Source organism: Pelodiscus sinensis, chromosome 10 (assembly GCF_052426305.1).
Source record: "Pelodiscus sinensis isolate ZL-2025 chromosome 10, ASM5242630v1, whole genome shotgun sequence".
In the NCBI taxonomy this organism is placed as follows: domain Eukaryota; kingdom Metazoa; phylum Chordata; order Testudines; family Trionychidae; genus Pelodiscus; species Pelodiscus sinensis.
In genome coordinates this window covers 31650059-31673562 of record NC_143061.1, presented here as the reverse complement: position 1 = coordinate 31673562, position 23504 = coordinate 31650059, and the positions used below count along the sequence as shown (strand labels likewise).

General features: G+C 41.0%; 1 protein-coding gene across 4 annotated transcripts; it reads right to left on the bottom strand.

The window, feature by feature from the left end:
- Positions 1-779: 779 nt before the first annotated feature.
- On the bottom strand, positions 780-22449 carry ZIC4 (Zic family zinc finger 4). 4 transcript variants are annotated; one of them, XM_075937681.2, is made up of 4 exons: positions 21141-22449; positions 17241-17325; positions 9798-10409; positions 5206-5673 (listed from the first exon to the last, which is right to left on the bottom strand). In XM_075937681.2, the coding sequence occupies exons 1-4, from the start codon at positions 21174-21176 to the stop codon at positions 5234-5236; spliced, it is 1173 nt and encodes a 390-aa protein (XP_075793796.1). In that variant the 5' UTR covers positions 21177-22449; the 3' UTR covers positions 5206-5233. The 4 variants fall into 4 exon arrangements, with proteins under 4 accessions (XP_075793794.1, XP_075793796.1, XP_075793793.1 ...); XM_075937679.2 differs by lacking the exons at positions 17241-17325; positions 21141-22449 and adding an exon at positions 780-3352 and having other exon boundaries at positions 5349-5673; positions 9798-12512; XM_075937678.2 differs by lacking the exons at positions 17241-17325; positions 21141-22449 and adding an exon at positions 10518-12513.
- Positions 22450-23504: the final 1055 nt, after the last annotated feature.

Genomic DNA, 23504 nt, shown 5'->3' with positions numbered 1-23504 from the left:
TTCAGTTTATGGGTTATGCATAGCAAAACAAATTACCTTTAAGTCATTTTAAATGATGAACTAATTTCAACGCAGTAAAAAGTGATCCCCATATTCTTAAGGAAGCTTATAAGTAAGTGCAAGTGTAGCAATGACTCCATGTTGTACAGCGATTTCTCTAAATATAAGAGTGTATTCACCATCAATAGTTAGAAACAGCATTTTTGTGAAAGAATCCTTAATTTCAAGCATATTAGTGAAATCCAAAATTAAGAATTTATTTTGAAGAAGTCTAGGTGCAGTTGTAGTGATAATCAGCAGATATAAAGAAAAAATATGAGTTTAATTATAAGGAACTCAATGACACAAGCTTTTGATTTCTTTATCTCTGATCCTATGCCAATATTTAAATTACAATTTATTATGCTAGTCTTGAAGTTTCAGGTGTAAAGACTCTATTTCAAGAGTCTAGTAAAAAGTTTCTATAAAAACAAATGATTTTCTAATAAATATAAAATAATTAGGAGGAAGTTATATTACAAACCAACAGACACTATACATTACTGAAAGAGATTATGTACTAGTTTTGAGAGATTATGTACTAGTTTTGTAGGATACATGCAATTACCATTTAATCCAAATTTATTTTAGAAAAATGATGTATACATAGTGTCTTTCATAATGGCACAGTATAACTGATATAAACAACGTTTTAAGTGCATATTTGTAAAAAAAAGTCACAGAATTGGTACTTTTATAAACATTTAATAGAAAATAATCCAATTACTTAAAATATTTAAAATAATATTTTCCAACACATAAAACAAAAATAGTTCTTTCCTACAGGAAACATAGATGATGAAGAGTCTGGAAAGATATGTAATATTCCAACATTTTAATTGTTTTTACGAGTTACATTTTACGATACATTTGTGATCATTATATCTTCCCTTAAACATAAAAAAGAGAGGATATTCTTTAATAAAAAGGACCCACTTCACTGCACTTTTACTCAGTCTTTACTCAGGCAAACTCCCATTGATATCAGTGGGAATTGTTAGAATTAAAGGATTGGGCTCACAGCATTCTGTAGCAGCTAGCATAAAAGTACACTGATGAGTTACAACTTCAAGAGATTCTATTTACAAAAAAAAAATAATGATCCCAAATTAAAACGCCTAAAGAAACCTTGATAAGGTCGTTATAAAATCGCACATTGTAATGCTTATAAAATGAAGATACAAAGAGATGCAGTTTGACTATCTTTACACTTACTGACAATAAAACATGAAAACATATGGAAGTCGTCGGTTCTAATGCGTAACAATTTCGGTACATTGCAGTATATACATGCTTAATAGACATCCCGAACGTTAACATTTCAAAACGTTTACTCTTAAGGGTATGCTGTTGCATTCATTGTACTGAGGGAAAACCCCGCTTGCTGGTTACATACCAGTGTTAATGAACCACTGCATTTCTGCCTTTTCACAAGAATTGCATGTTGGGGGATAATTTATAGGACAGAAAAGTTCAGGAGATAAAATGCAGAGATGGACACCATTTAAAACTGAGAACTATAGAACAGTCAGGACATACATACACCTATATATCTATACATCTATACACTGATAGAGATACACAGATACACATACACATACCTATGTCTGCATATACATATGATTATATAGTTTGCCATTTTCTGTACCCTCCCGGTCCCTAGAGTTGTCTGTAAAAGTTTGATTTTATCTCTTTAGAAACGGTTTAAAGCTAAGGGGCAGGCTGAGTTTGACAGAAAGGAGAACAAATCGCTGACAAAGAACCTTTTACGTTTCATCAGCGTTGTTAGGACGACAAGCAGGAATTTCTCAGATAATAACTCCCACTTCAAAGATTTCTCAGCTCAATAGAAATTGGACCATCCTTTTTATTCAGCCACAAGGGTTGGCACTAAAGACGACTCAACTGTTTGAATTTTTTTCGTCGTGTTTATTTTTCCCCTATTCACTAGGGTACTTGGATAAAATAAACAACAAGACAATTACTGGAACGGGACTTCTAACTTTCCCGGGACCATAACCCATCGGCCATGGCCTCAGCCATGCGGGTGTCAAGTTCTTCATCCCTTCAGGCGCTTACCACTTTCCAAACCTGCCACTATCAGTGTCCCCCTGGGCTGGGACTTTCCCCACAACAGCTTCTAGGCAGGCCTGCCCCCCTGTTCGTTTTAATGGAACGTTAAGATGATTCCGGTTCTTATTCACCTTCCTAGATACACTTACTGCTTGAGAGTAAGAAAGCTCAAGTGTTCCTTTAATTCCCCTTCCTAATTTCGCTGTCGCGGGGGTGGGAGTGGAATAATATTTTTTTCACTACAGAAATTTTTGAATGGAAATGTTTGATCGTTTGGATACGGACAAAAATATGTCAGCTGGTTAGAAATGCTTCTGTTTTCAATAGAATTCTCACTAGCCCAGAACAGGTCCATGTCCTTTATTGGCAATCCCTCCTTCTGGTAATATTTTGCAGTGAATAATCACTTCAGTGTAAAAAAAGCCCTACCAAACCTCACCTTAGGGTGCAAGCAAACCAAAATTTTAAAAAGTCTGTTAAAGTGTACTAGGCGGAGGAAGTATATTTCTGACGAAGAGCAGAGTGACTGTAGTAAGCTAGCATGAAACCAAAGGTCAGTGCAAATGTATCTTAATAGACTGTCTCAAATGGAGTGTGCCTCCTTTGAAGGCCGCTTGCTATTGCTCTCCTCATTACCATAGCGATCCTAACGTGGCATGTTGATGCACCATAAAACTCACACTTTCAACCCCAAAATCAGACCCTTTGAACAACCCGAGCTTGATTAGACCTTTCTCCTTTTCTTTTCCCCCTTAAAAACCATTTCCTTGCCTTTAGAAACTCGCCGTCAAATCCCAAACGCATTCTCTGACCAAGGCAAAAAGCAGAAACAAAAGTGAGCTGACGCGCTGGTTTAAGCGGCCCTTTTCTTCCTGACATTCGTATCCATTTTTATTATGATCTGGAACAAGTGCCCATTCGCGTGGGTTTTGTTTACCGGAAATTAAATGAAAATGATTTAGTTCGCGTCAAACAAAAATATATACTTGTATACACAAGAAAAAGGGCCTGTTAGACGTAAATATTATGTCCTTAATGAAAGGTCTGGACGGGTTCCAGACTTTGCCTTTCACTATTTAAGTATGACTTGCCTATTGCCATAGAAATCCTAACTTACCATGAAGATTCACCCTTGCGAAGAAATACTTCTTTGTGCGAGCTTTCTTTGATGTCTAAGGCATAAGATTCAGGCTTTCAGCTGCGTCTGTCTAGATTACCTTGAGAGCAACGGGGTAGACATCTGTAACAAGCAAATGAAAAATTAAAGGTGATTAGCCTTCACATCTAAACACTTATGTAAATAAAGAAATAAAGAAATAAACAGATCTCAAGACGAGATGGAAACACCCTCTCCCCTCGCAGATGGCTTCCGTACCTTTTAATTTCCACGGTATAAGTTTCATGGGTTGAATAGTCAGTTGGGAACAATCGTCCTATAGTTTATATTGTTGATAACTACAATAGTTTATTTTTTAATTTGCCTAGCTAATTCATTAGGTATATCTGTATACATATTCATGTATCATGCTTCCATTGCTTGCAATGCTCGCTAAATTAACAAGTAGCATCCGAACAAAGTTGTGTAGGTTCAAATTCGCAGCAGTTAGTGGCTTTGGAAGAAAATAAAGACGCACCAGAAGGATAATGATGAGGCTCCTGATCTCTTTCACAACTGTCCAGATCTTTTTCTCCCCGCGGGCCCATGTAACACTAACCCCTTACCTGACCGTAGGGGATTTAGCGCAAAATTTATATTAAAGATGATGAGATCAGCCACTCTGCGTTTAGCAAGACATAGAAACCACTTTCAGCAAATCATATTGTTTATTTCTCTATGCTATGTGCTGATTTTAAACTCAATAATTAATTAATTAGAATTGTACTTATGGCCAGTTTCAAGTTATTCCGAGCTCCCCCCCCCCCCCCCAAAAAAAAGTGTCATTTCATCCCTAGGAGTGAATCATGTAGGTTCGGGGAGATTATAGTTTTAGGTTCTAAGATACGATGAACATTCTAAAACCATTGTGCTTTGTTTTTACAAAATTTATTATTTTTATTACAAGACAAATGTGCGTTGTAGACAAGACCAGCACTGATTTTACATGATTCATTCAGAGAAATTGACAACTCACAAGTCTTTTCGGACAGTCCCAGTTCCTACGGATTCAGCACAGTGACGTCACCCAGAACAGTGTTTCCCCTCCCCCCTCCAAGAACATGGATTTTAGTCCTCCCAAGAAATCACAAACCCCCACAAATTCAACAGGAAAGACACTTTCAAGGGGTGGGACGAGAGGGAAATATGTTTATGTATTAAAAGTCATTACTAGTGTAAACTAAAATGAACAATTAATCACTAAGCCACCCTTGGGCCATTTGATTATTATTATAATTAGTGACAACTGGGAGGGGGAATATACTGCACCAGGAAGAAGTACTGAGATTCTTTACAGAAATGACCCCTGAATTGGTTACTTTATCAAAGAATTTAATTGATCAGTTTCATACAATCCGGTAACAAATAATAGTGTGTGTGTGTGTGTGTGTGTGTGTGTGTGTGTGTGTGTGTGTACACACGTACACACAGAAAAAGGGGAAAGAGGGAAAGAGAGAGAGAGAATAGTGTGCTGACAAAACTGTCAGAAAACCTCTATCACAAGATACCATCGACAATAAAACCTGTACAGCTAAAAATCCGAATTAAAACACTTTGGTTCGTTAATACAAAAGATATTTAAAATCGATGAGTTTGTAAACATATTAGAACCAGACGACCAGCAGAGTGTGTCTAAAGATGCAAAAAGCAAGGAGGACGAATTGAAGCTGCCTTCCCGTGTGCTTGGTACCATAAATGCAGTTTGTAAACGGAAACCTGTTTAATGTATGTTACAGTGTATCTTCTCTTCAGAGGCCATGTGCCAAGGCAGCGCCTCTATCTCTTTTTATTCCCCAAGTGTGGTGCTCACATTATCTAGGATTCCCTCGAATGAGACTGTTCCCTCTACTGTGGCAGTCTTGGTGCACTGTTTCTGCAGGGCAGAGGTGGCAGAGGAACAAGAGGAGAGCATTCGATGACATCCAGACTGCAGGCCGTGGGAGCTATCTGTTTATTGATTTATTTCTAATCATTGGGCCTGGGCTCACAGTTCGTGGGAGAAGCCTCTCCCGGGAAAGGTGACGGAGAGTTACTGGGAGGAGACGGCATGCCACTGGCCCCCGAGCTTTGACACACGTACCATTCGCTCAGGTTAGCTGCAGTTTGAGACGATGCTACTGGCTCTGCGTGGGAACAGGAAGCAGGAGGGTCCCGGCCGGAGTCCGAGGAGGGAGACACCAGGGAAGGTGTGGAGGACTCGTAGCCTGAACTCGGAGGAGGGGATTTGCAGTGCACTTTCATGTGTTTCCTCAAGGAACTGGGGTGGGTGTAGGACTTGTCGCAGCCTCTCACTTTGCAGTTGTAAGGTTTGTCGCTGGTGTGCACGTGAGAGTGCTTCTTCCTGTCACTGCTGTTGGCAAATCGTCTGTCACAGCCTTCGAATTCACATTTGAATGGTTTTTCTCCTGAAAGAATGCAATTAACGAGTACATACATTAGTAAAATGGGTGATGGTGTTGGGGGAGGAGAAAAGGGGTTCCTTAGGGTTTTAGAACATGAAATCCCTCAGCATGCCCCTGTGATTTAAACCTTCCAAATAGCCTCTCTACACTAATCTCGCATTTCATTGTACATACAAATAAAGAGGTGTGCTTCAAAAAACGATCGGAGCAATATATTCAAATAGAATGTAGCATAGCTGCAAATATTTTTATACTGGAACCTTCCATTCATTCTTTTAAGTTTCTATTCTTTTTCGCACTCACACATGCAAACCCCATTTTCACCGAAACGCCAATTCAGTTGTCTTTTCTCCCTTAGTCTAAATTGTTTGTTGAAGTGCGATTTGTGCAAACCACAAAGAAATCGGATACGGTAGTGCCCAAGTATAGTTGCGCGCTCAATGTGTGTTCTGTCTGCCACAATTTAGTGTTACATTGAATTCATCTCCCACACTCCCAGAGATGGAATTTTTGCTCATGGCCTTGCTAAATCCTATGTTATACAGTATATTTTATATTGAGTACGGTCATAGCTAGCGATTATAAATATAGATTGATTTTTTTTACCGCATGTTATCTTGCCATGTTTAAAGAACCGAGCCATCTTAAAAGCATGTTGACTGTGAAAGCCAATGTGACGTAGCTTCGATGCGAAAATGAGTAGGCCGGTGCCAGTTGCTGTTGTTAGGGTCAAACTCCTTCGCCGTATTAACATATCCAGTAATGGAGGAAATTTACATGAGGATTACATGTGATGAAAATATCAGAAACATACAAGTGTATAGGAGAATACAATCGTGCGGGTTGAGTACTGTGAGAGGTTAACCCTACGGCTTCCCATTCTTAGGCAGAGTGCATGATATATGAGGCGTACTTTCAAGGAAATGCCCCAAAGAGACTTTCAGTATTAAATTATATTAGTTCTCAATGGATTGTTCTACCTAATAATACACAACTGCGAAACGTGTATTCAAAGGAGTACGAGCTTCCTATTATCCGAGGGATGGGGATATTGTTTTTAAATAACATTACATTATTTAGTTTGCAAAAGAAGCCCAAAAATATAACTCTGAACTTATTTGGATTGGATGTGCAAACAAAGCCCCTTTGCACACCATCATGGCGTACTTGATCAATTTTTGCGCGTTTTAATGACGAATTTATGAATGGTGAAACGCTTATTATATTTCCTTTTTTACACAGAACACGCTTTCATGCTTCAAATATCAATATGTTAAATATTTAATGCTCTGCCAACTGCACTTTATAAGAGTGGGCGGGGGAAGCCCCATTTTTAAAGCCAGTCTCTTTCAGGAACTTTAAAACCAGTACTCAAGCACGAGCTCTCACATAGTATGGCACTAACCTTTGAATAGAAAACTAGCAGGTATATGGCATAGTTATACAAGTTCTAAAAAAAAAGCCAAAACCAAGATCTCTGACGAAATGATGCTACTCAGGCCCTGCAGCAAAGTATTTTCTCGCTGTAAGTGTATGTGTATAGTTGAACTACAGTTTCACCTAAGGAATCCGTTTGACCTTCAGCATCTTGATCTGCGACAACAAATCAAGGATATTAGTGTAGTACAAGCAAGCAGTAAGTTAAGAGACCCCAGGGAAAGAATCCTCATAAACATCGTGATTGTGCAAAGTGAGTTACATTCAGGTAAAACCGGGCTGCTTCTGATCCTCATTTCTCAAGTGCTGAAAAATGTTTAACTTCGCTTAACCTCTCTGATATAGTAATTAAAAAGTCCTCTCGTGCAATCAGGTATCAACTCAGATTGAAAAGGGCAACGTTTTCTCATCTGTCTGGTTTGCATTCTTTGAATGCCTCAGTAACTAGGAGCAATGCGAATATTTTTAAGTGGGTCCTTTCTAAAGAGAAGGTTTTTCAATGTGTAAATATGTATACTCTAGGAAAAGACCATTTTAAACGTCCTGCATTCGGAAGCCTACAGTTAAAAAGTTATAAAGACTAGAGAAGCGAGGGGGTTTAAACCGCCATTTTAAAACCACACTTGTAGCTGTGCAAAACTGATCTGTGAAATTCAGTTTGGAGTTTTTGACATAATTCCCCAACTCTGAAAGTGGATTAAGGTGTTTACAAGATCCTCACGGGGAAGGTTGCAGCATAAAACTGTGCATATTAGCTCAATAAGTTAAAAGTCAAAATGCATGGAAACAGTTTCCAACCTCACACATTTCACTATAGTTTCTGGCCATTTTAAAGGAAAAGGAAGTTAATTTCTTTTATTTCTACCTGTTCCCTGTTATTGTAAATTAAATACTAAATATATTTTAATTGTGAAAATCCCCAAATCGCAGGAAATCCACTCATTTTCCCAGCTTCCCAGACCCATGAAAATTCAGTCATTAATATTTGAGCAGGCAATTATTTTCCTGTTGAATTCAGAACTGTCTTCATGAATAATTTGTACAAAGTTCTATTACGGTTTCAGAAACATTTTGTTTTTGACAACTTCTGGGTGTTTAATAGAAACGACTGAACCATAAAGGCCCTGCAGGATTTTTCCAAATGTAGCAATTAGGGAAAGGGAAAAGTATACACGTACAAAATTATAATTAATAAACCCAAACTTACGAGCTCTCTTAAATCCTGAACCTGCTTCTCTGATGTAGGTCAGTTTTCCTAAGAATTTAACCATTTTCTGCTTCACAGACTTCAAACAGTGAGGCCGTTAAAGAGCAGTAAAAGTTTGTTTACTTAAGAAAAACACTGTCATTAAGGGATGAGCTATCCAGTTTAATGGTTCTACCTGTTCTGAACTAACAAGATGGCCTAAGTATCGTTTATATTACGTGGAGGTCTTTTTTACTTAAAAATAAATTAGCGAAAGGTTACTAGACTAATAAAACGTTGGAATAAATATTTAAATTGAGTTGTGGAAAAATACTATGTAATTAATTATGGCTACTGTAGTGCTATATTTAGAATACATTGTAACAAAATCAGTATGTTTCTCACGCATCTTGTACCTCGTTGAGCAATAGCACAAAAATGCAACTGCACCAGGGTCAAGGCAAATACCGACCGTGTGGGAGGGGGAGTTTTATGAACGGGAGGGAGAAAAAATCGTTTAGCTATAAACAGATCTTACAAAAGGATTATGCAGTTTCTCTTGCAGTGCATAGGGCTGTACAGAAGGGGTGGAAGGTGGAAACCCCTATACTGGAACAGATTTAATTTTCCGAAAAGGGCTTATTTCTTATCTTCTTCAGAAAAAAAGCGCTGGAGACTACAGACACCGACTGCTAAACTAATTAATACAACTTCACAGGCTGCTTCTGTAAGTGTGAAAACTTTCTACGTGCAATTTCATTAATTATAGATTCCTTTCTGGCTGGAAGAGTTCAAACATTGCTTTGCAAAATCTTCCATCGAGTTACTTTCCTTTCTGTGAAGTAGGACTAACGGATGTTCTGACCCGTATCCCAGTTTCACTGAACAGTTTTGCGAATGACATTTCAAAACATACAGGCCGAAACAATACTATTTTTCCTCCCTAGAGTCAGAACTCACAGCCCTCCACATCTGCAAATGCACAGAGACGTTAGATGGTAATGTTCATTTAAAATGTCACTGTTATTCAGATCAAACACTAAAAACTCCATCTGACCAAAACAAAACTGTTGAACGAAAAGGTTGCAGCTGTATTATTCTCACAACGGTAGGGGAAAGAGCATCTCAGCGATATCAGTCAAAACTGACTAGACAAAGCTGTAATTTCTATTGTTCGCTTTTAATTTGTGATCTTGCACAATGATTTCATGTTCCCCAAGTACTTTAAACTGCCATACAAATTCCAATCTGTGTGGATATGAAATATCCATATCTCTCAGTATTTATAAAGATACCGATAGACAAACATATCGGTCTATATAAGTTTTAGAAGTTTCTAAACATAAGTTCTGAGAGTTATTTTTTGCAAATGGAGAAAAAGCAAACAAATCTAATAATGTAATAAACATTAATATTTGGTGTGCATTCAATCTCCATAACGAAACACTTATTAAAGAGCAAGCTGAACAAAATAAAGAAATTAAGGATAGCTTTCCATACTGACCTGTGTGAGTTCTTTTGTGTATTTTGAGATTTTCTGATCTAGCAAACACTTTCCCACAGCCAGGAAAAGGGCAGGGGAAGGGTTTTTCACCTGTGTGGACTCTGATGTGATTTACAAGTTTGTATTTGGCCTTGAAAGGTTTCCCCTCTCTTGGACACTCTTCCCAGTAACATATGTGATTGGACTGCTCGGGTCCTCCAACGTGCTCCACGGTGACATGAGTCACCAGCTCGTGCATTGTAGTGAAAGTTTTCGAGCATAATTTTTTGGGAGTCTGGTCCAACTCAATCCATTTACAGATGAGTTCCTGTTTGATGGGCTGCCTCATGTAACGAAAGAAGGCACCAGGGCCGTGGTGTGGAGCCAGATTCACGTTCAGATTCATGCCACCGTAGCTATGAAGCGAAGAAGCAGCAAAAGGATCGGTCCTGGAGGCTGGTACTTGAGTGAAATGTTCAGACCTGGCGTACATTTCTCCAGGTAACCCCAGTCTTATCTGTCCGTTTAGATGGCCACCTGGAGTTGCATGGGGAAGCTGTTCATGGAGTCCAGAGAATAGCGAATGATTCCCAGCTTCTGAGTGGTGGTGACCATGGTGTCCGGGGTAGCTACCTGTTGTTGAGACAAACATTCCGTGGTGAGAACTTGGAGCAGTGTGTTGCTCAGTTAGCCCTGGCATGACTGGAGCTGTCAGATCTCTGCGTATTAAGAAGTCCCTACCTGCTGAAATAGCCTGGACTGTGCGAGACACTGGGTAAGGGAGTGCTGTTGACTGCGCCGGGCCAAACGTCCCTGTGTGACTCGAGACCACCTCAGCTTGGCCTGCCATATGATGATGATGATGGTGGTGGTACTGGTGGTGAGGATGAGGGGCAGGGCTGAGTTTAAGGGCCGCAGGGTGATGAGGATGATGATGATGATGGTGGTGGTGCCCCATGTGTTCAGGCCGGAATGGACTCGGCCCTAGGCGGCATTCCGCGGCGTACTCCCCAGGGTGCGTGGGAGCCACTGAGTGGGGATGCCCGGCGAAGCCCGGGAAGCCTGTCATGCTCTGAGGGGGGTGGAGATGATGATGGTGGTGAGGAGCCCCTGCCAAGTCTACTAATCTCAGCGCCGTGTTCCGTTTGGAGAGTGCAGCAGGGTCCATCACTGGGCTCCCCAAAGCATCCACGCTCATTAGCTTCTAATTCTAAAAAGTCACCTGACAGCGGGGAGGAGAGAGACAGACAGAGAGAGGCGAAACTTTTTTTTTTTCCAAAGTTTTTTTTTTTCTTTTGGCGGGGGGCTGGTTTGGTTTTTGTTTTTGTTTTTTCTTGTTTTCCTGCTCTCTCCCCCCCCCCTCCTCCCCTCCCCTTTAATGCCTACGTGGAATCCCATACGCTTGAGAGGCAGCAGCGGGACGCTGGGAGGCAGCTGAATAGAAATTCAGGGACACGGCTGCAGCCCAGAGAGCGAAACAATCGCCGCGCGCTCTCATTGGCCGCAGCCTGCTCGCTGACGTCACCGATGACCGGCGCAGGCTGAAAAGGTTTATCAGGGTGTTTGTGTGTTGAGCGGGAGGGCGGGGGTGGAAGGGGACCACGCAGGCGCCAACCCCGGGGCGCCCCCTTCCCCGCTAAAAGCCTCCCTCCCGCTCCTTCCCCATGTGCGCGCTAGCGAGCAATGCCCGGCGCTACCTCCCCGCGTTGTGTTTGGTAGCGGCCTGTAACTGAGCGCAGGCCAGGCCGGCTGGCGAGGGGTCCCCCGGCTTAGCCCAGCGCCCTGGCTGGCGCAGAGCGCGCTCGCCCCGGGAGCAGCCGGTGCAAGAGGACGCAGCGCCAGCAGCGCCACCGATCGGGCGTCGGGTGCCCGCTGGTTGGTTCCTCCTCCCCGCGCTCTGCCCTGCGCCCCGGGGAGGCCGCCAGCGCGGATCGCCAGCGCCGGACGCCACTGCGCGCTTCCAGCCAGTCTGCGTCCTCGGCTGGCCCGGACCCAGCCCCCCGCGCTGCCCCTCCGGAGCCGGCAGCTGGCGAGTCACGGCGAACGGCGGCCGCCTTCGGCACCCGCGACCTGATTGGCCGCGAAAGCGCCCGTGGTTTTGCTAAGCCGCCGGGTGACTTAAAGCGCAGCCCGCAACTCTTCGCCGCCACCACTGGGGATGGGGCTTCCCCTAACTTCCGTGATCCAGCCACAGAAAGCGCGGGGGGAGGGCAGGAAGGGAGACAGTCCTGAGCCTGCACCATCTCCCCCCCCCTATCTCCCCCACGCCAGGTCACTGTCTGAAGTTTAGACTCAAGAGTGGGGCTGCACTCCTGTTTCGGTTCGTCAGATCCCGCTAGTAGCCATCTCCTGAAGGAAGAAGGGAAGCATGTGGCTGCTTCTCTTTCTCCCTTGAGTAGCATCCTTTGTGGGAGCCAGTTTTCATTGATCCGAAAATGCTCAGATTCAAGCTCCGTTGCTTCGTAGGATGCTTTTCCCATCACTTTGACTCCTGTTTATTTATAGCACACACAAATCTTTCCCATGTACGAGCATTTCAAGGGCCTTTTCTCTCACAGAAAGGAGGACAATGAGCGGAGACGAGTTCTGCATACAGAACACATCATGGGAAGCAGAACTGTGCAACTCTTTAGATTTCTGACACTTGTTGACAGCACAGATAACTGGTCTTTCTACTTCAGAAATAGTAGTTGAGCGACACAACCGTCTTACTTCCTAAAAATACACATTTTGGCTAGTTCCAGGAGTATTATAGCCTTATGCCAAATCTTTCAAGGGATTCTTGGATGAATCCCACGCCACACATTCAGATTTTAACAGTTATTTTGTTAATGGCTGCGGAAGTAATATCACTACCTTGAGATGAAACCGAGTCTTTAACTCAGAAAAAAGAAATAATCTCTCTTTCTCTCCTCTCTCCCTCTCTGTAATCTTATATAATTGTATAAGCTAATCATCACAGCCCGATTTTAAGAAAAGTCATTGGATACACATAAAGTGCGCTCCTGTTTTTATACTCCTTAGGAAAAAGAAAATACATTGGCTATAGGATTCACATTGTTAATGGTGAATGTACAGTCTAGGGTTACTGGCTGTATGCATTGAGGCCTTATTGATTTAATAAAGCTTAGATCTTCAGGACAGAAGGAAGCCTCTGGTTATTTTTAAAATTCGAGTATTGTGAGTTAAAAATAAATCCTGAAGAAAGACAGTGGAAATAGGGCGTCAGTTTTGCGAAAGAAAACCACATCTATAAATATCTTCCTATAAAGTCATCACAAAATTCAATCGTCATCTATAGTATTCGATCATTAATAGAAATACTTTAAAATAAAACAAATGAATATATATTTGCACATTGCTGCCATTTTTATTATTGACTTCCTATTAACTTGTCTATGGACAACTTTATAATATTCATGCTATATGTGGAATTAGAAACCCCCAATGCAATTTCCAGGTTAAGACGCATAATTTTGCAATTCATAAAAGCTTAACAATTGCTAACTACTTCTGTAAAACGATCATCTTTATGTTATGTAGTAAACCCAGAAAACGGTTAGCATGTTAGTACCCAAACAGCGCTATTCTCATAATACAGGTAACTAGCCAATGACTTGTAATCATAAGTTTAAAGTGTAGGACATACGTAATTATAGATGGGACATTTTTATTACTGCTTTGCATAGCGAGAGTTGGCTACGGTTACATATTTTGGGAAGGAGCCTCGCTTTGACTCTTTCTTCTGAAACATAAAGCTAATATTTAGCGAGGTAGTTGTATATACATTGTTGTGTACATATTTTTTTACTTGAGATGATAACAAATGACAAATGATACAATTAGTTATCCATCCTTACATAACATGTTTACTCAGGCATTTTAAAACATACATGAGCAGTTAGCGCCACAACATCTTCACTTTCAAGTCTATTTGCACTAAGTAATGCATTTGACATTCCTATTCCTGCCCATCTCAATAGGAGTGCACAGAAGAGATAAACGTTAGGAATTATTAATCTGCTACTTACAAATATACTGAGAGTGTGACTTCCACATATAGCTGTTTCCTCATCCCTCCTTAAAACACTGCATCTCTACATACTTGTTATCCATCAATTCTGACACTTCTCAGTCAAGGGAGAAAACATCTGGAACAGTTTATCAATTAAAAATGTTATCACCAGTCTGCCTAAGCTATTTTAAAATATTGTGATGGTTTCTTGTCAAACACTAATGGTTCTGATTCTACCCTTACTTAAATCCTGAAGTCTTTTTTTTCTTCATGAATCGAATGAAAAAGTGCCACTCGGTGTCTGTCTCATTATATTAGATGAACTTAGTATTTTCACTCCTACAATTTGTTGTGTATCTTGGGAGTTCTACCAGTGTGTGTGTGTGGAGGAGAAGGAGGGGGAAGGGCAGCCGCGCACATGACTAAGGGAAGGCGGAGATTTTAGAAAAGAGGAGGAGGACCTGGCCAAAATCGGCGGAGTTACACACCTCTTGCAGAATGTTTTGAAACTTGAATGCTTGTTAATGCAGGCCTTTGGCAGCTTGACCTCGTCTGACCACCACTCACTCAACTGATTACTTAGGTCTCGTTAATCCCGGCGGCAATATGAGCCATGTTTTACCAGATAATGCATACTCTGTGGGCTATGCCTTAAATACATGTGGGCTCCGATATTCCCTTGCAATACTAGGCTTGCAAGACTACTCTGCCAATCTAGATTTTAAAACCAACATGGCAATTGCAAGGGAATTCCTCTTCCCCACTATTACTGGAGTTCATGGACTTAGTGATTCTAAACACAAGAAGGGAGTCTGCGAGGTTAAGCATAATTGCACAGTACCGCTTTATGTCATGAAACAGTGGTATCACAAGACCAAGGGGGGAACCACACATCAGTCAGTGTTATTGGAGGGTGCTTGTCTTTAAAGGGGACTGGCATATGAAGAACCCTATTGTTCTTCTTGTCCCATCACCTGAGGGCCAACGCCACAAAAGGAGTTCAAGAGATACAATTTGGAGCTTCAGAAGTGGCAGCACCAGGAATCAACACTTGTGTAGACCATCCCCATCTATTTCCTATGCACCTAAGAGGTTACTGTATATTAGCCCCTGGTGAATACTGTGTGGGTTGTGACAGAATGGTAGGTAAAGGGTACATGTTGAAATAAAGTGTTCACGGATTCTTTCCCTAATAAAATCAGAGAATCAATATTTGATTTGATGTGCATTACAGCAATTACATGAATAAACTGTGAAACCAGACTAGTAGGTCAGTAGAAATCAAAAGCTACGGGTGCTAGAATAGTTTTTAGAGTGTGTAATGTGTGCGTGTGTGTGTGTGTGTGTGTGTGTGTTCGCGCGCGCGTGCTAAGAACCATTAAAAGGGAAACCCTGAATATAATGGAGACCACTTTAAGCGAGGGATACGGCACTACCTCCAACATCCCTTATTTCCAACACATATGCCAAAAACATCCCTTACCTCAGACACTAGGAGTGATGCATGATTAATACAAGTCAAAGCCTAAATAAACTGGAGCACAGTTTGGGGGAAATATACACGTAGAGCATATCGAATATAACATAGTGGGAATCAGCTGCGAAAGTTGAACTAAATACTGTTTTTTCTTTTATAGTTATACAAATATAAAAATAATTGCATACGTGCATTGTTTTGTGTGCTTCTCCCATCTGTGCCTGGCCCTCACCACCTTTAGCAAAATCAAATACGGTCACGATTTCCAAGCCTACTTATCCCCCAAATTTTGGCTTGCTGAATTTCTTTCCCAGGAATCAGTTTAGCCTCCATGTTTCGTGCAATCAAGACAATAAAGAGAAGAAAAAAAAAACCTCATCCCTTCCCACTCACTCAATTGCCACAATCTAACTACTGTAGAAGCTAAAATTTCCTGTACATTGGTTTGAATAAAAACAGGAATCGATGCAACAGTATACATTATTTATGGTCAGATCGTCTTGATAATAATAGATTTATAACTCCGCTCTATTTTAATTTCCGTATATTCCTACTTCGTTTTCTAGTAAATCTAGCATTATTCATGATAAATGCGAATTGCCAAACACTCTCCTTGACTTGCATGTCAGCTCTACCACATAAAAAAGGTGGGCAGTTATACTATATTCTCTCCCTTGGGGCCAAATTCGGTTCTCACATTTGGTAGGGCCAATCATGTTGGCTTTCTACTGTCCTCTTCAGTGGCGATTGGATAGCCCTAGCTGAACAGATTCTGACTGTCAGTTGTTTTTTGGTGGATCACCAATATTTGTTCACACTTGAGGTATCTGAAACTTTTCACTTAGTTCTATATAGAGTGTGTCTTACTAATTGTTAAATGCGTCAGTATTCGAAGGGGCAACCTTTCTGACATGAGTACTATTAGGTAAAACGTGGATTTAACCTAATTAAATTTTACCTGAAGATTTTAAATGTTAGGCTTTATCAGTGAAAATTATGGTTAATCCTGTTTTGTTAATCTTAATTGCAATATTTGCTATGGAAACGGAAAAGTCCAGAACAACTAGCGGAATTTGCCGAAGATTCATATTAACCTCTTTCTTGATCGTTAAACTCGGATTTGGGGCTACACATATCACAAGTATGCTGAGTCTTAAGACCGACATGAAATAATAATCATTACAACTAAGATCTGAGGCAACGGATATACATAACAGCAGCAAAATAGTATTTGGATACAATGTCAACTTGAGAATTTAGAGAGAAGTTGCTACAGGAAATTTTCCAAGGGGAAAGGAAATGTCATGAAATTCGAATAGATTTCTCTTTTGTTATTAGTTATTTTTTATTTTCTTTTAGTCAGATCAGTTTGCTTCAGGGCGTTCTAGAGTGTATGGAAAATGCAGAAGCTAAAGGGGAAAGTGAAGGCACTTTAGGTATTCGGATGTTTCCCACATTTTAGAAACTAGAGGTACCCAAGGTAAACCAAATCATATGCTTAGTTTAAATAGAATATATCATTCAATACCTCAAGATTAAGGTATTCCTGTCAGATAAGATGTCAGTCACTAACTCCTTAAAGCTTGGTAGCCACCACATTGTGCAAGCCGGCTATCCCTGGTAAAGATGATACATATCATGTAAACCCCATCAACAAGATCAAAGTCTTCTTCTTTAATAGGATCCAATACATGTCAAACCTCATTCCAATCAAATCGCCCGTAAATGAATTCAAGATGAATATGTCATAGAATAATGTGACAGTGCAATCACATAGGGTCAGGGGTTGTTGTTTCAATGAGAGAGTCGTCAAATATTAATTCTAGAACCTCCAAATGAATAGGCATTGAGCAGGATTAGGCAGCTGCTGGTGGGGTGTTGTGTCACTGGTTTGTGTTTATGCTAGTACGTTAAACACTAAGCTGAAAAAATTGTCTCCTTTGAACTGAAAAAAAAGCATATTTTAACTTACTTGACTTTTCCAGGATGTTTCTGTAAAGTCGTTTTCTTTTCCTCATTCCCAGAGAAGTTTTGTGCCTCATTTCCTGACTTTGCTCCTGTTGAAGGACAGGGGAGAAAAATGACGAGTAAAACTATTTTATATGTGTTATCAAATGACTATCTAGGTATATGATTCGAGAATCATGTAAAAAGACACGTTTAAAAAGAAAGCGGCATCTAAGGCTCATGGTACTCCATTTTTCTCTGGCCCTTCAAATATGGAAGAGTTAAAAATGGAGCCTGACCAAGAATGTTCGCACATGTTTTATAGAGTAATGAGGTTTCTATGGTGGATTTAAAAATATATATGAAAGGACATCTTTTCACTCTGCTTTGATCTGGCATTCACCATCTGGCAGTATAGTTTTAAGGCGAGTTACTACCAAATTCAATAGATTCTTTACTTTTCATTTCTGAAAAATTCGTACTGTTTGCAAGACTCCTGCCCAAGAGATTGTCTCCGTTTTTCATTGTATCAATATAGATTGTACTACAAAGTTGATGCTTTTTACTGTATATAATTTTTGACTCGCCCTCTATGTGCAAAACAAATTACTGCCATAGCGCATGGCAGAATTTTTAGACAAGTTTGTACATATTTAGTCTAGCAATGAGAAGTACGAATACTACAGAATGCCTACCTTATTTCTGGAGTAATATTTAAATCAGGATTTTTAATGTTTAAATGCAAGTTTGAATTTAAAGCCACAATACGATGCTATAAACGAAATAGGAATCTGAAATTGCTTCGCTCGTATGGGCTTTCTTTTAATACAGAAGTATCAGAAGCAATGCTAATACAAAATAATGGATCTCATTAATTACGGTTGCTTATGGGACTATAATGGATATTCACAATCTTTTAAAAATAAGTTTACTTCCCCTGCAACATTTTATCACTGGGAAGAAAATTAGTGTAGGTATTAATATAACTATATAACCTATCCAAGAACTTTAGCGTAAAACTTCCAAACTTTTACACGTGATTATTAAAATAGATCAATAAAGGCGGCTCTTTTACCGAGAAGACCTTTAAAATTTGTTCTTTACTGGTAAGGACATAGAATTAGAAATACTGGAATAGTTTAATAATCAAATGGCCAGGTGGGAAAGAGTTTAACTTGTTGAAACCTGACAAAAATTGCAAATGTTGTATTTGAATGGTCTCCATATGAAAAAAAAGTGGAAGTAAACATTCTTTTGTAAAAATAAATGGTAGTTAAAACACTAGCTCTAATATTTCACACTTTTCTCACTTGAGTAGTCCCTCTGGCTGAGTAAAGAGAACAAGATTGTCCTATTATTTATGATGAATAATATTAAACTCTGTATAACTCTTGATTCAAATGTATTCTTCCTAGTTAACAGTCATCAACAGGACGTAAGTTAAGATTAACTGTTAATCAAGCTTGTTCTATATGAGATGTTCACCCTATGTGAAACTTTAACAATATGTTTAATCTTTCGTGAGACTGTTAATATAGTACAGTGTGTGTGTGTGTGTGTGTGTGTGTATCTGACCTCTACAAACTCTGACTTCTGATACAGGTCAAAGGTGCTGACCGAACACTTCCACACTAAAACTAGTTAGTCTGTAAGCAAATATTGTTTGAAACATGACTGATTCCACGGGCTACTACAACAGTAGTTTTTATCAAAACTAATACGGGGCTCAACTGCTCACAGCAAGCATGTCTCTGGAATACTGGGCAGAACTGAATTTTCCTTTTATGCGTCATTATTATTATAATCTTAATACAGACACTGCGATTAATATCAGATACAACGACATGTCTTTCCATCGCCATTTACCATCCAGGGAAACCTTTACTTACCCCACCTGTTCAAGGAAATGGGATGAAGATTTAATGGTTGCCTTCAAAATGTCAATGGATCTAGCTTTTTAAAAATAAGTTAATATGCATGATTCAGGATAGCAAGTAGCCCAAACTGTCCAAATAGAATCTCCCAAGAAGGAGAGATTCTTCTACGGGGTTTCGCCGTGAGCATATTTCACGGGGATTCAATCTATTCTGGGGAACAAGGGTGAGTAGAACAGTCAGGGTAGATAATTAAAAATAAAAGATTAAATTGAAGCAGGGGGACGGGCAATCAGATATGATTAATCATTAAAATGCGAGGAGAGAGGAGAAACAGCAAACATTTGTCTATTTGTCCTGCCCCAGGTTAGACACTGAAACCACGCATTGTGCTAGATGCTCTGGGTCTGGCACATGTTGTCGGTAGCAGGTCAGAGGTCAAACTCTAGGGTATTTCCAAAGTCGGCGACTTCAAGAGCTTTAGCCTTCCCCACTTAAGCAAACTGATTAACTACATTTCCAACACTAGGCAAGAAAATTAACGCCTAACGTCTATCGCGGTTTGGAGGCTTTGTCAGACCTCAAGGGGGACTTGTTTTACAGCTGAATCTGAGGAGAGTCTGTTTGCAGGAACCACCTCTCTGCAAACTTGCCAGTTTCCTTGAATTCCCGAAACCCCAAACGTTTCTCATCAATCAGTTACCAAACCGCTCGGCTGGCGCTCGTGTGGGTAACACCGGGAATCGGCGGGCGTTTCTTTTGATTCGATTTGATCGGGAAGGGAAATGTGACTAGAAGGTTGCACTTTGGCAGTGCCGGCAAAACACACAGGTCAGGCAGCGAGGAACCGGGACGGGAGCCTTTCCCAAGAAGGGCTCTCAATTAAGGGTTGCTATTGTCAAAGCTCGGAAGTCTAGGAGCTTGGCCACTAGACCTTTTCCAGGAGACAGTTAACCCTTTCCCTGCGCGGACAGGGAAGACAGCGAGAGTACAGCAAGCGCCATGGCAATGCGTGCTCCACGGACAAACCCGGGAGGAGAAGCTGACTCCCTAGCGCCGTGCCCCCCTCCTGCAAATAGCTTCCTTTTGACGGCAGCCCGGGGTGAAGCCGAGCTGCTCTGTGGGAAAGGAGCAAATCCCCCCGCTGCCCTCCGGCCAGGGCTTGCAGTCGGGCAGCCCCGAGCGCATCTGCCTGGAAACGTGCAGTCCCAGCCCTTCCAAGCAGCGAGCGTTCTCCTGTCTGGCGCTAAGCAAGCAGCCTTCTCCCGGGGCCGACCTCTCTAGCGCCGTCCCCCAGGCTCGCCCGGCTCGGTCTCCTGCGCCTCAGGAGATCAGCAGTGGGTGCAGAGAATCTGCTTCCCCTCCCGTCGCAGTGAGGGGGGAGAAACCCCTTCGCTATCCCCATTGGGGGGGGGGGGGTGAGCTACTTTCTCCTGTCCTGCCGGCTGCGCAGAAGCTCCCTTCCCCGTCTCGGAAATGGGGGTCAGAGAATCCCCTTCTCTCCGTCCGAGCTGAGGCCCCTTGGTCCTCTCACAGGGGTGAGGAAAAAGCCCCTTTCCCCGGTGCCTCTGGATCCCAGCCTATGGGGAGAAGAAGCCCCTTTGTGCTGTGCAGAGAAGCCCCCTCCCCATCCAGATCTGTGTGAGGGGGAAGAAGCCTCCTGCCCTTAGCCCCGCGGTCAGTGGGTACCAAGCCCCGTTCCCAGTCTCTGTAAGGTACCAGGTTCTTTCCCCTTGCCAAGCCTTTCCCACGTGGGTGAGTAGATGCCAAGCCACTTCCTCAGTGGGTGAATGAGCTCCAGTCCCTTTTCTGAGCGGGTGCCAAGCCATTTCCCCTGCGAGGGAGAGGTTGCCAAGCCCCTGTGGGTGAGTGGGTGTCTAGCCCCTTCCCTTGGGGGTGGCAAGAACTTTCCTTGCCCATCCGTGCCTCTCCCCGAATTCACTTACCCCCACTCCACCTGTTGAAGAGATTCCCTCATTTCTGCACATTATTTCTGGGCTGACAAAAAGGGGTGGGGGTAGGGGTGGGAAAGAGAGACAACAAAACAGCACCTCTTTGGCGGTTCCAGCGAGGCGGTCATCCTTCATTTCTTCTTTTCTTGCTTTCTGGAAGCAGTTAGGGAATGTATGATGAAACAGAAATGAGCCGTCAGGAGGATATTTTAATGGCTTATATGTCACGTTGGTGCATGTGGCTTTGAACTGGAGCAGCTCTCGTTTCCTGCAGAGAGCGCGCCGCAAATCCCACTTGATAACTTCTACAACCCACAACTTTTTTTTAACATTCACTCTTCGTCTGTATATTTAGATACGGTTACTAAAATATCCTCTTGTCAGCCTTCCCGTTATATTTTATACGGATTTGAGATTATTTGGTTTCTTTTACATTTTGGAGGTAGTCTAAGAATGGACAATCTAGCTGATTGCTCTGCTAGTGTCACTTGCCTTGTAGATGTCACATTATTATGGGCTAAGCACAGCTGAGAACCTTGTAGTCTATCCTGGTATTTTAGTAGAAAACATACCTTGTAATATAACATACATATAAAGATATCAGAACGCACCCACACAGCTGGCTTAGACCTGTTGCTATACGACATCGTTCGATGTAATTTCGTCACATCTATTTCACAAAATAAGGGCAAAAACGCAGCTCCAGTTAATAAAATGAATTATTCAGACGTGGTAGATCCAAACGTAATTACCTGATAAAAGTGCACTGAAAATAATCTTCATTGACTGAATCCATACAAACTACACATATATGTAATGTGCAGCGATGTGTTTAACACTGCATTGCAAAATTGTTTTTTAAAATAACATCGTCAGTTGTTATTGCAGCCCTAGTAATGACAATAAGAAATATGCACGTGATATTTATTTTTTTTCTGTTTCCCCAATATGTGGGGTGGTGATTGCTTCCTAACGCCTTTATAATTTCAGACGAAGAGTTAGAAGTTTCTTTGTTCAGGAATAAGAGTTTCAGCGGTTCAGATTTATCTCGAAAGAAGCCAAATAAAGTACTGAACAGAGGGTAAATTGAAAGATTCCGACTCTTAGTTAGATTTTTGTGTTTTCGTTACTATAAATAATTAGATCTAATGAATATGCAGGCGACTGAGTAAATGAATAATCATATATTGTTATTCTGTAAATATACATATATATTTCTGTAAAATTTAATGTGATATTTTTTTTATTTCCGAGCATCGTTTAAAATAATGCACAAATGTTGCGCAGTTTAATTGATTGAGTCACAAAGATTTTCTGCTTTTAAGTACTATACTTATACCTTTCAACAATCATTTTAATATATAGTCAATGGCTCTTTGTAGCAAGAACAAAAAGGAACTATCCGCAGTTTTTCAATAGACTTTGAGCTGGGGAAAGACAGGTTAATCGAGGGTTGCATCTAGAAAACAACCAAGTGTTGTATGTTTGCACTGAATCCAAATGTCTGCATTTTCCTAACTAAATCAAAGGGAGTGTTATTTCTTTTTCTGCTCACTCATCTGAAGGTAAGTAAATTTTCTCTGGCGATCAAAAGCCTGGTCAGCAACAAAGACACCGCCTGCTTTTTCCACCGTCCTGGTGTGGCAAGTTGAGGAATTTCAATAACTGTGACAAGGGTGACTGATTTGTGAACTAGAAAAGGTTTGAATGTCAGAAAATTTACATTGCTCCTATCTATCGAGGATTTTAAATAAATTTCAAAAAAGTCTCCGGGAGCTTCACGCAGCACTGGAAAAACAATGTAGCTTTGGGAAATTTACAGTTTTACCTGAATGAAAGAGATCCCGCGAAAAAATGGGAGAGAAAAACAAATAAGGGGGGAACAACAATAAAAAAGTAGAAAGTTAAGAATTCTCACCCACCTGCGTTTTGATGGGTGCAGATAGCAAGAGTTATTTCAGAAAACGGATGGACTGATACACTCAGTTACTCAGAGAAACCACGCCTGTCGTTTAAAAATAAAATCGCATGCAATCAGCACCTACTCTGGAGAGCTTCAATTACAAAAAAGGAGAAAACACAATTTCAAAAGAAGCAAGGCACAAAAGGGCTTCCCTTTTCAAACCCTAAAAAGTTGTTCAGTGTTGTTAAAAAAAATCAGGAAATCATTGTGATCATCATTAGTATTATTATGGAGAAGAGAAAGCAAAGGCAACAACAAGAAGACCAAGAATCAAGGCTGGGATTATTTTAGCACCCACACAAAAAAGATACCTTTGAAATATTTGCGTGAAAAAAATCTTGGGCTCGATAAAAAAAACAAAACAAAACAAAACAAAACAAAAAAAAGCAAAAAGTTGCTACTCCTGGAAACCCTGTTTGTCAAAAGGGATGTCAAAGCGCTTCACAATACCTGGGATTGATGAGCTGGGCGAGCCAATCAGGAGAGAGCAGAAGCTTTGC

What these genes read in the sequence shown, in the direction of transcription:
- ZIC4 (XM_089780832.1), bottom strand. Translation starts at nt 10,974, where the DNA reads ATGAGCGTGGATGCTTTGGGGAGCCCAGTGATGGACCCTGCTGCACTC. An exon ending in ACACAAAAGAACTCACACAG is followed by an intron (nt 5,674 to 9,797) that starts GTCAGTATGGAA and finishes GCATTCTTTCAG; the next exon opens with GAGAAAAACCATTCAAATGT.